General features: G+C 54.5%; 1 protein-coding gene across 1 annotated transcript; it reads left to right on the plus strand.

Annotated features, from left to right (window-relative positions):
- Nucleotides 1-444: 444 nt before the first annotated feature.
- On the plus strand, nucleotides 445-8,669 carry LOC144677915 (V-type proton ATPase subunit S1-like; the record flags this gene model as incomplete). The annotated part of the gene is given in 9 exon segments (XM_078537894.1): nucleotides 445-453; nucleotides 456-536; nucleotides 1,566-1,759; nucleotides 1,988-2,028; nucleotides 3,155-3,240; nucleotides 3,977-4,218; nucleotides 5,625-5,675; nucleotides 7,300-7,531; nucleotides 8,198-8,669. Coding segments are annotated over 9 exon segments (1,146 nt in total), but the record flags the coding sequence as incomplete, so codon positions are not given.
- Between the last annotated feature and the right edge of the window lie 3,506 nt (nucleotides 8,670-12,175).

The raw sequence follows: 12,175 nt of genomic DNA on the forward strand, positions 1-12,175 counted from the left end.
TCTCCTCTCCCACCTTCCCCCCCTCCTCTCTCCTCTCCCACCTTCCCCCCCCTCCTCTCTCCTCTCCCACCTTCCCCCCCCCTCCTCTCTCCTCTCCCACCTTCCCCCCCCTCCTCTCCCCTCTCCCACCTTCCCCCCCTCCTCTCCCCTCTCCCACCTTCCTTCCTTCCCCCCCTCCTCTCCCCTCTCCCACCTTCCTTCCTTCCCCCTCTCCTCTCCCCTCTCCCACCTTCCTTCCTTCCCCCCCTCCTCTCCCCTCTCCCACCTTCCTTCCTTCCCCCCCTCCTCTCCCCTCTCTCTCCCTCCCTCCCTCTCCCCTCTCCCACCTTCCTTCCCCCCCTCCTCTCCCCTCTCTCTCCTCCCTCCTCTCCCCTCTCCACCTTCCTTCCCTCCCTCCTCTCCCCCCCTTCTCTCCCTCCCCCTGACAGGAATTGCTGACTGATTTTTCTCCTTGTTCCCAGCTCAGTGTCGATGATTTCACCGTGTACGGAGCGGCGTACGGGACCAAGCAAGAGAATGCTTTCCCCAACCTGCAGGTACCAATGTCTAGACTCACTGACACCCCCTCCTATCCGTCTCCTGTCACAGCCCCCTCTTGTTCCTCCATCGCTGGTTGCAGACACCTCCTCCTGTACCACCCTCACCCCTGAACACGCCGTATCTGGGCAGGTGGAGACTTCAAAACATGTTGGCGATGCACTTTGAGATGTTTGGAGGGTGGGACAGGGGCAACACCAATGCAGAATAGTTATCCCCAAACTATAGTGTGTATAACACTGGGGTACAGTACTGGTGGGGACGGGTCTGTCACTGTATAACACTGGGGTACAGTACTGGTGGGGACGGGTCTGTCACTGTATAACACTGGGGTACAGTACTGGTGGGGACGGGTCTGTTGCTGTATAACACTGGGGTACAGTACTGGTGGGGACGGGTCTGTCAAGTGTATAACACTGGGGTACAGTACTGGTGGGGACGGGTCTGTTGCTGTATAACACTGGGGTACAGTACTGGTGGGGACGGGTCTGTCACTGTATAACACTGGGGTACAGTACTGGTGGGGACGGGTCTGTTGCTGTATAACACGGGTACAGTACTGGTGGGGACGGGTCTGTCACTGTATAACACTGGGGTACAGTACTGGTGGGGACGGGTCTGTCACTGTATAACACGGGTACAGTACTGGTGGGGACGGGTCTGTCACTGTATAACACTGGGGTACAGTACTGGTGGGGACGGGTCTGTCACTGTGTAACACTGGGGTACAGTACTGGTGGGGACGGGTCTGTCACTGTATAACACTGGGGTACAGTACTGGTGGGGACGGGTCTGTCACTGTATAACACTGGGGTACAGTACTGGTGGGGACGGGTCTGTCACTGTATAACACGGGTACAGTACTGGTGGGGACGGGTCTGTCACTGTATAACACTGGGGTACAGTACTGGTGGGGACGGGTCTGTCACTGTATAACACTGGGGGCTGGTGTGGTGGTTAACCCTGATTCCATGCTTGAGCAGATGTGCCCCAACTTCTCTCTCTTTCTCTCTCTCTCTCTCGGGCAGAACGCATTGGAGAACTCCCCCTCCTCCCTGGTATTGCCCTCAGTCGATTGGCACGCCACCAGCTCTCTGCTGTCCACCCTGCAGGAGCAGACCGGCCGGAGCCCCCTCTACGTCCATCAGCTGACCATCCGTGACCTGCGCCTTAACGCCAGCGTGCCCTCGCTGCTTGTCGTCCGCTTGCCTTACACTTCCAGGTGAGGACAGAGAGAGGGTTGGGGGAGCTGGTAGGACTCGGGCCTTGGGCTGCCGTGTCCCTTTCTCGAGAGGTTGTCGCGGGAGGGAACGAATGGCGCTTTAGGTCGGATGGCACTGTCCGCGGACTGGAGAGGGAGAGCTGCAAGGTCAGATTGGACTCAGTCGGTCGGTGGGCTTGTGTTTAATTTTATGCAGAGTCTAACCCTGTTTCCTCTCGGTCCTCCTAGCTCCATCCTGATGCCTGCGAGAGAAGCTCTTTCTGGCAATGGTAAGTGTCAAATTTCACCGCAACAGGCCATTCGGCCCCTCTGCTCCGTGCTGGTGTTTCTACCCCCCATACCCAGCCTCCTCCCACCTCCCCACCCCTACTCCATCTCTCCCCACCCCTATCCCCCATATCCTTCTATCCCTTTCCCCCACCTCGTGTGTTTATCCAGCTCCTTAAACACATCGACACGATTCACCTCCACCCCCTCCCTGTGGGAGCGAGTTCCACATTCTCCCCGCTCTCCGGGTAAAGACGTTTCTCCTGAATTCCCTCCCCCCTCGATCGGATTTATTAGTGACTGTCTTATATTGATTGCCCCCCCCCACTAGTTCTGGTCTCCCTCCCCCACAAGTGGAAACATCTTCTCTACGTCGACCCTATCGAAAAAACCCCCTCCGTCGTTTTTAAAGAGCTTTTTTTAACTGTTTTATATGTGAGTGACCTGGACCTGGGTGTGCTGGACACAGTCTCAAACTTTGCGGAGGGCAGTGACCGGCAGCGTCGTGAGCTGTGAGGGCAATTATAAGCGTTACGGGCTCAGGAGATCTTAGACAGGGTTGGCGAGGAGGGCAGGCAAGCGGCGGATGAAGTTTAAACGCAGAGCAGTGCGAGGTGATTCATTCTGGAACGAAGGGCGTGAGGAGAGGATATGAAGTGAATGTTGGTGGATGGGGTGCCAATCAAGCGGGGCTGCTTTGTCCTGGACGGTGTCGAGCTTCTCGAGTGTTGTGGGAGCTGCACTCATCCAGGCAAGTGGGGAGTATCCCATCACACTCCTGACTTGTGCCTTGTAGATGGTGGACAGGCTTTGGGGAGTCAGGAGGTGAGTTACTCTCCGCAGGATTCCCAGCCTCTGACCTGCTCTTGTAGCCACAGTATTTATATGACTGGGTCCAGTTCAGTTTCTGGTCAATGGTAACCCCCAGGATGTTGATAGTGGGGGATTCAGTGATGGTAATGCCATTGAATGTCAAGGGGCGATGGTTAGATCCTCTCTTGTTGGAGGTGGTCATTGCCTGGCACTGGTGTGGCGCCAGTGTTACTCGATTGGCAGTAACATGGATCACTGGGTGATGTATGTGAGAGAGAATGTGCTACCTTGGTGTCTCTGTGCTCTCTGTTCCAGACAACATTATCGGGCAAGTGTTGGAGACTCTGAAGACAGAAGCAGTCCCCTTCCTCGCCATCCTCACTGCAGTTCGACCGTCCAGGGTAAGCTCTCCATAAGAGAAAAGTCAGGAGCAGGGGGAGGCCATTCGGCCCCTTGAGTCTGCTCTCCCCCGCCGCCCCCAATTCAATAAGATCTGACTGTGGCCTCAACTCCACTTCCCTGTCCGTCCCCCTGATAACCCTCGACTCCCCTCGTCGATCAGGAATCTATCTCACTCGGCCTTGAATATATTCAGTGACCCGGCCCCCACTGCTCTCTGGGGCGGGGGAGAGAATTCCACAGACTGACCACCCTCTGAGAGAAGAAATTCCTCCTCATCTCCGTCTTCCCTTATTCTGAAACTGTGCCCCCTCCCCCCTCGTTCTAGATTCCTCCCCACGAGGTGGGGGGAAACATCCCCTCAGCATCCACCCTGTCAAACCCCCTCCCCTCAGAATCTGATATGTTTCAATAAGATCACCTCTCATTCTTCTAAACTCCAATGGGTAGAGGCCCAACCTGCTCAACCTTTCCTCATCAGACAAACCCCCTTCGTCCCAGGAATCGGCCGAGTGAACCTTCTCTGAACGGCTTCCGACGCGAGTCTGTCCCTCCTGAAGTGAGGGGACCAGAACTGTCCACAGTGACCCAGGAGCGGCCTCACCAACGCCCTGTCCAGTTGTAGCAAGACTTCCCCACTCTTACACTCCATCCCCCCCCTTGTCACTTGGCGTAGCTGCCGGACTCCTGAATTCTCCCAGCTCAGCAGCATCTTCCCTCTTTCTCCACTCTCCGCAGATTGTCCGGGAGGGTCCCACCCTCTCGCTGGGCCCCAGCCGGCAACTCCTGGCCAAGGAGGAGAAGTACCCCTACCCTCCTCTGGCCTACAACCGCACCACGGACAAGCCCTGTATCCTGTTCTGGGCGGCCAGGCTCCAGATCTCCAAGGGCGACGCTCTCATCGACCTGACCAACCGCACCTTCGGCGACTCGGCCACCGTCAATATCGGCACCTCCACCTGTTCAGACGACCAGGCAAAGTAGGTTTGACCCTCTTTCTCTCTCTCCCCCCACCCCCACCCCCCCATCGCTTCCCGGACCTTTTGCCCCCTCCGGGGTCAGAAACGTTGCGGGTTCGTGTCCCCACCCGGCCATTCAGCCTCCCCCTCTCGAGCCTGTGACACAGGAACAGGAGGAGGCCCATTCAGCCCCTTCTCGAGCCTGTTACACAGGAACAGGAGGAGGCCCATTCAGCCCCTTCTCGAGCCTGTTACACAGGAACAGGAGGAGGCCATTCAGCCCCTCTCGAGCTTGTGACACAGGAACAGGAGGAGGCCATTCAGCCCCTCTCGAGCCTGTTACACAGGAACAGGAGGAGGCCCATTCAGCCCCTTCTCGAGCCTGTTACACAGGAACAGGAGGAGGCCATTCAGCCCCTCTCGAGCTTGTGACACAGGAACAGGAGGAGGCCATTCAGCCCCTCTCGAGCCTGTTACACAGGAACAGGAGGAGGCCCATTCAGCCTCTTCTCGAGCCTGTTACACAGGAACAGGGGGAGGCCATTCAGCCCCCCTGCCTGGAGCCTGTTCCGTCATCAGTTACCGTCACTGCAAACAGTTGAACAAGGTGTATTAGATTGCAGTGTGTGTGTGACAGCTAATTGTAGGAGGAGGTCAGATAGCCCAGTGAGAGAGGGAGGTGGCGGTGGGAGGGCAATCTGAGCCTGCAGTGTCACGAGGGGGCAGTAGTCAATAGAATGAGGGAGCAGCGGTGTTGAAAATGCGCGGGCATTTTTGTGGCCGCCAATCAGGGGGGTGCAGTCTCTCCCTCGGACCCCTCTTCTGGCGAGGCATTGAGGGAACGCGTGCCATGTTACAACTACCCTCATTCCCCACCCACCCCTCCCGCCCCGAGACAGGGAGAAATCAGCCAGGGCCGCTCGCTCTGCAGGCCATTCGGCCCCTCCGGCCTGATGGCACCCCCCCCCCCCCAAAACCAAACTAAACTCCAGCCTCTCCCGTACCCCCTGACAGGCAGAAACATCACCTCTACGTCCACCCCTGTCGAACCTTTCCCGTCTCCCCGGACCCACTGTTGGAAGGCCGCAGACACGTGTGTGTGTGTGTGTGTGTGTGTGGTGTGTGTGTGTGTGTGTGTGTGTGTGTGTGTGTGTGTGTGTGTGTGTGTGGGGTGCGCGCCGCCTCCTGCAGTCCACCAGCCCGCTCTCCTGTGCGTGCGCGCGCGCACACGTGCACACACCCCCTCCCTTGTTCTCACTCCATCACTAGCTGCCGCGTAAGGATTGGGTCTGGTCAGGGCCTCTGCTTTCAGAGGGAGGGAGGGAGGGATGGGGGTGGTGGTAGGTGGAATGGAAATGGGACTTGAGGCTTGTTCGGTTGGTATATTCTAATTGACTCGTGTTTTTTTTGTTTAAATCCCCCTCCAGCTTGGTTCTCATGTACGAAAACGTGGAGACTCTGGGCGCCCTTAGGATCGTGTAAGTGTCCCCCCCCCCGACCCCTACCGAGAGGGGAAGCCAAACTTGCTTCTTTCTATCCCTTTGCCAAAACTAATGTCCCCCCCCCCCCGCCCCTCCCTTGGCTTTCTGACGAATCCCGATTTTACACCCGATCTGAATGTTCAGCTGGTCCCTGCGCGCGGACCCTTAAAATCTCTCTCTGAACCCCCTGCTGGTGCACGGGATAGAGCAGAATACAGGAACAGGAGGAGGCCATTCAGCCCCTCCTCTCGAGCCTGTTACACAGGAACAGGAGGAGGCCATTCAGCCCCCTCAAGCCTGTTACACAGGAACAGGAGGAGGCCATTCAGCCCCCTCCTCGAGCCTGTTACACAGGAACAGGAGGAGGCCATTCAGCCCCTCTCAAGCCTGTTACACAGGAACAGGAGGAGCCCATTCAGCCCCTCTCGAGCCTGTTACACAGGAACAGGAGGAGCCCATTCAGCCCCTCTCGAGCTTGTTACACAGGAACAGGAGGAGACCCATTCAGCCCCCTCCTTAAGCCTGTTACACAGGAACAGGAGGAGGCCATTCAGCCCCTCTCGAGACCGTTCCTGCATCCAGTGAGATCATGTTCTAATCTGTGACCTATCTCCATCTACCCACCTTCTCCCCGTATCCCTTAATACCCCTTTGGATAACAAAAATCTCTCAGCCTCTCAGATTTAAAACTAACTGACCCGGCATCAATGTCCGTTTGGGGGAAGAGAGTTCCAAACTCCGACCACCCTTTGTGTGTAGGGGTCTTTCCCCATTTCATTCCTGAAGGATCTGCCTCTCCTTTTCAGACTTTGCCCCCTCGTCCCAGACTCACCACCCCTGCACCCGACCAGCGGGAAACGGGGTCTCTCTCTCTATCGACCCTCTCGGTTCCCCCGGGATATCTCGAGAACCTCAATCAAATCAACCCCCCACCCCCATCCACTCCGGAACCTTCTAAATCCCAGGGAACACCACCCTCGGTTGAGTTTAATCCCTCCTCGGGATTTAACCCTCGGAGTCCCGGGCTCGTGCTGGTCGATCTACTCCGAGCTCCCTCCGAGGGCAGTACCCCCGCCCTGAGCTGCGGGGGCCGAGAATGAAAAATTCGGTGTCCCCACCACCTCCCCCCCGCCCCCCCTCCCCCTCCCATTGTAGCCCGCCTAGGACTTGGTTCTCCACGGGCTCCGAATCCCGAACGTCCTGCGCCCGCCTGGTGCTTGACAGGCACCACCTTCTTCCCCCACCCCAAGGTGATTTCGCACCTCAAAACGATTATTTCTCTGTTAGCCGGTCGCTGGTAACGCAACTTGGAGTTGGCCTGAAACGGAAAAAAATAAAAACGCGACATGTTCCTCACGGTTTTCCACCTGGCGTTCCTCGAGACAGATACAAGAATGCCAAATTTCAGAGGGGGCGGGGTGGGGAGGGATCAATTTATACCGCGTTTAAAAAAAAAGGCTGCTGATTGCTTGGCAACGCTGGCCCCGGTCAAGGCCCCGCCCCCTCCCTCAGTGTAAAATTGTTGTTCCCTTTTGAAATTTGGAATTCTTGCATTTGTCCTGACTTCTTGTTTTTTCCTCTCTCTCTCTCTCTCTCTTTCTTTCCTCTGCATCTCCCTCAGGTTCAAAATGTCCAACCGGCTGTACAAGGTGTCCGCCAAGTACTGGTTCACCCTGGACCAACTGGAGATCTATTCCGACGGGGAGCACGCGTCCTTCAATGTCACGCAGGTCTACGCGCCGGCCATTTACTCTTACCACTGCAAGCGCGTGGCCCAGGACTACCAGTCCAGCTCCATCCTCCCCTGGTCCAGCAGCACCCGACTTTGGGAGATCATATTCGAAGACTTTCAGGTAGGGTCAGATTCCAGTCTGTAACTCACTCCCGGGTATCTGTTATTCTATATATAAACCCCCGAACCCCTCGATTAGATTCCAGTCTGTAACTCACTCCCGGGTATCTGTTATTCTATATATAAACCCCCGAACCCCTCGATTAGATTCCAGTCTGTAACTCACTCCCGGGTATCTGTTATTCTGTATATAAAACCCCACCGAACCCCTCAATTAGATTCCAGTGTGTAACTCACTCCCGGGTATCTGTTATTCTACATATAAACCCCCCCGAACCCCTCGATTAGATTCCAGTCTGTAACTCACTCCCGGGTATCTGTTATTCTATATATAAACCGCCCCGAACCCCTCGATTAGATTCCAGTCTGTAACTCACTCCCGGGTATCTTTTATTCTATATATAAACCCCCCCGAACCCCTCGATTAGATTCCAGACTGTAACTCACTCCCGGGTATCTGTTATTCTATATATAAACCCTCCCGAACCCCTCGATTAGATTCCAGACTGTAACTCACTACCCGGAGTATCTGTTGTTCTGTAATTCAGCCCCGTGAACTCTAAGCGGAATGGTTGATGGGGTGTTAAGTTGCTCTCAGTATCATTCGGGTTGTAACTGAGGCTGAATGTCTCTGCTGTACCTCACCCCCTGCCCCACCTCTCCGCAGATCCAAGGCTTTGGTGTCAACGGGACGAAGTTCTCCTACGCCAGTGACTGTGCTGGTTTCTTCACGCCCGCCATTTGGATGGGGCTCCTCACCACTCTGCTCATGGTCTTTATCCTCACCTACGGACTCCACATGATCACCAGCCTGAAGACGATGGACCGTTTCGATGACCCCAAGGGCCCCTCCATCTCTGTGCCGCAGACTGAGTGATTGTGATCGACCCCCACCCCCAAAACCCCAAGTTCTTCCATTCCCATCTCCCCGCACCTTCCTGAATGAGCCGAGAGTCCGTGCTCTGTTGATGTCTTTAACTTAACTGTGTATTTAATGGCAAGCGAGTCTCTCTCTCTCTCTCTCTCTCTCTCTCTCTCTCTCTCTCTCTGTCGCTTTCCCTCTCTCTCTAGCTTTCTCTCTCTCTGTAGTTTTCTCTCTCTCTGTAGCTTTCTCTCTCTCTCTCTCTCTCTCTCTCTCTCTCTCTGTAACTTTCCCTCTCTCTCTCTCTCTCTCTCTGTAGCTTTCTCTCTCTCTCTCTCTCTCTCTCTCTGTAACTTTCCCTCTCTCTCTCTCTCTGTAGCTTTCTCTCTCTCTGTAGCTTTCTCTCTCTCTGTAGCTTTCTCTCTCTCTCTCTCTGTAGCTTTCTCTCTCTCTCTCTCTGTAGCTTTCTCTCTCTCTCTCTGTAGCTTTCTCTCACTCTCTCTGTAGCTTTCTCTCTCTCTCTCTGTAGCTTTCTCTCTCTCTCTCTCTGTAGCTTTCTCTCTCTCTCTCTCTGTAGCTTTCTCTCTCTCTCTCTCTCTCTCTCTCTCTGTAGCTTTCTCTCTCTCTCCCTCTCTCTCTAGCTTTCTCTCTCTCTCTCCCTCTCTCTGTAGCTTTCTCTCTCTCTCTCTCTCCCTCTCTCTCTGTAGCTTTCTCTCTCTCTCTCCCTCTCTCTCTGTAGCTTTCTCTCTGTCTCTCTCTCTCTGTAGCTTTCCCTCTCTCTAGCTTTCTCTCGCTCTCTCTGTCTAGCTTTCCCCCTCCCTCTTTCTCCAAATCCCCCCTCTCAGGTTCTGAGTTTTCCATCCTCATCCCATGCAACTTTGTATATATATATCCCACTCACTGCCTCCCTGTTCCTGCCTCAAATTGTTCCACAAGCAATCTGGCCAGTTGATCTCACTGAGGAGCAGAAAACATGGTTTTAATTATGGAATTGCTTTTTTTTTCACACGTTAACGGACCCTGATGGGTTGAACTGAGGATTACCAGTGCGATCATTTGCTTAAATTACCCTGCTGTTTTGGTGAGGAAAGTTGAGTTTGCAATTGGACTCTAGCTGCCCCTCGGGTTTGAGATGTCGCAATTGAGCTCTAGTTGTCCTTTGCGTTTTGAGATTGGACCAAACTGCCCATCCCAAGTTCCCGATGGTCAGTCCCGCAAACACTCCTGCAAAATGTGGGTGAGGAGTTGGAAGGTCTTAAAGTTTGAAACGCGTTTCGGATACACTGCGGTTTGTCACCTTGGCATGCCCCCTCCTGCCCCTGTGCTCCCTCGTCCCTCCAGCAGAGATGATTTGCGTGGTCAGGAGGCTGTTCAGCCCCTCATCGAGGCTGCGGCCGATCTGACATCGCAGAGATGCTGTGGGAGAGCTTGACCCCATCTTGTTGTTTGCCTTGAGGCATTGTTCCACACCTCCCTCGTCGAGACCGGAGCAGACCACCAGGCCATGCTGAGACTGCACTCTTCCCCTGGGGAGCAGCTAAAGACGCGTCCAAGAGTGGCCTTGCACCCTCCCCCCTCCTCACCCCCGACCCCCACCTTCCTAGGCGGCAGTTATGAGAAGAGCCCCCAATCTGAAAACGGGACCTATTCAACCTGGTGATCATGAGGAACTCGGGTGGGCAGATTGGACCCATCTCAAATTGCGACGTCTCGAACGCAAGGGACAGCAAGAGTCCAATTGCGATGTCTCGAACGCAAGGGACAGCAAGAGTTTAATTACGATGTCTCGAACGCAAGGCACAGCAAGCGTTTAATTGCAATGTCTCAAACGCAAGGGACAGCAAGCGTACAATTGCAACGTCTCGAACGCAAGGGACAGCAAGAGTTCAATTGCAACATTTCGAACGCAAGGGACAGCAAGAGTTCAATTGCGATGTCTCGAATGCAAGGGACAGCAAGAGTTCAATTGCGACGTCTCAAACGCAAGGGACAGCAAGAGTTCAATTGTGACGTCTCGAACGCAAGGGACAGCAAGAGTTCAATTGCGACGTCTCGAACGCAAGGGACAGCAAGCGTTCAATTGCAACATCTCGAACCCAAGGGACGGCAAGAGTTCAATTGCGACGTCTCGAACGCAAGGGACAGCGAGAGTTCAATTGCGACGTCTCAAACGCAAGGGACAGCAAGAGTTAAATTGTTCTGTGATTTTCTTTGCCCCCAGCCTAAGCAATACCTCCTTGTAGTTCTCCGGGAGGCTTTCCCGTCAGTCAGTACTGTGCCGCATGCTCCCTTCTCCAGCCAGCTGTCTGTGCGCGGCTATGGGAGGTTGTTTGGGGGTGGGGGTGGTTGGTGGGGGGGGTTGTTGGTGGTAACAGTCAACAAATGGAATTGTATTTAAAATGCTGTAACATTTATTGGATGTGTATATTTTGCAGAGTTTTTTTTGTGTGCTTTGTAAAGGGCCAAGTTGCAAACTCTTGCAGCTGGTCTGTCGGAGGGATGTTCTGTAAATCTGTGGAAGGGAGGGGTGGGGGTCGAAGAGGACAGCAGCCCCGTGCCCACGTGCGCGGCCTCACTCGGAACGGTCAGCTGCTAGCGGAGGTGCTGCTGTGGTCCCAGCTTTGCTCGTGTGTTGACCAGTGTTGGTTTTTCGTTTTTGTTCCTGTGGCTTTGAGCTCAGTGTAAACCTGGAGATGAATCAGTAAATATCACCCCCCTCCCACCATCCACCCGAGACCAAAACCCGCCTGGTGTTTTTATTTGCTGTCTGTTTGCGTTTAAAGATTGTGAAACACCAAGAGGTCGTTGCACACATCCTGTGTCAGAGAGAGCGCAGAGGAGGGGGAAATCTCCCTCTACACCGTCCCCATCAAACACTCCCAGGACAGGTACAGCATGGGGTTAGATACAGAGTAAAGCTCCCTCTACACCGTCCCCATCAAACACTCCCAGGACAGGTACAGCACGGGGTTAGATACAGAGTAAAGCTCCCTCTACACTGTCCCCATCAAACACTCCCAGGACAGGTACAGCACGGGGTTAGATACAGAGTAAAGCTCCCTCTACACTGTCCCCATCAAACACTCCCAGGACAGGTACAGCACGGGGTTAGATACAGAGTAAAGCTCCCTCTACACTGTCCCCATCAAACACTCCCAGGGCAGGTACAGCACGGGGTTAGATACAGAGTAAAGCTCCCTCTACACCGTCCCCATCAAACACTCCCAGGACAGGTACAGCACGGGGTTAGATACAGAGTAAATCTCCCTCTACACCGTCCCCATCAAACACTCCCAGGACAGGTACAGCACGGGGTTAGATACAGAGTAAATCTCCCTCTACACCGTCCCCATCAAACACTCCCAGGACAGGTACAGCACGGGTTAGATACAGAGTAAAGCTCCCTCTACACCGTCCCCATCAAACACTCCCAGGACAGGTACAGCACGGGGTTAGATACAGAGTAAATCTCCCTCTACACCGTCCCCATCAAACACTCCCAGGACAGGTACAGCACAGGGTTAGATACAGAGTAAAGCTCCCTCTACACCGTCCCCATCAAACACTCCCAGGACAGGTACAGCACGGGGTTAGATACAGAGTAAAGCTCCCTCTACACCGTCCCCATCAAACACTCCCAGGACAGGTACAGCACGGGGTTAGATACAGAGTAAAGCTCCCTTCTACACTATGTACCCTACACAGTGTCAGACTCAACAACGTTGGGCTGTGAATTATTTGATTCCTGGTAAAAGATTGCGTGTACAGTGAGGTGGTGTAATC

Source organism: Cetorhinus maximus, unplaced genomic scaffold, assembly GCF_964194155.1.
Source record: "Cetorhinus maximus unplaced genomic scaffold, sCetMax3.hap1.1 HAP1_SCAFFOLD_3273, whole genome shotgun sequence".
Taxonomy (NCBI): domain Eukaryota; kingdom Metazoa; phylum Chordata; class Chondrichthyes; order Lamniformes; family Cetorhinidae; genus Cetorhinus; species Cetorhinus maximus.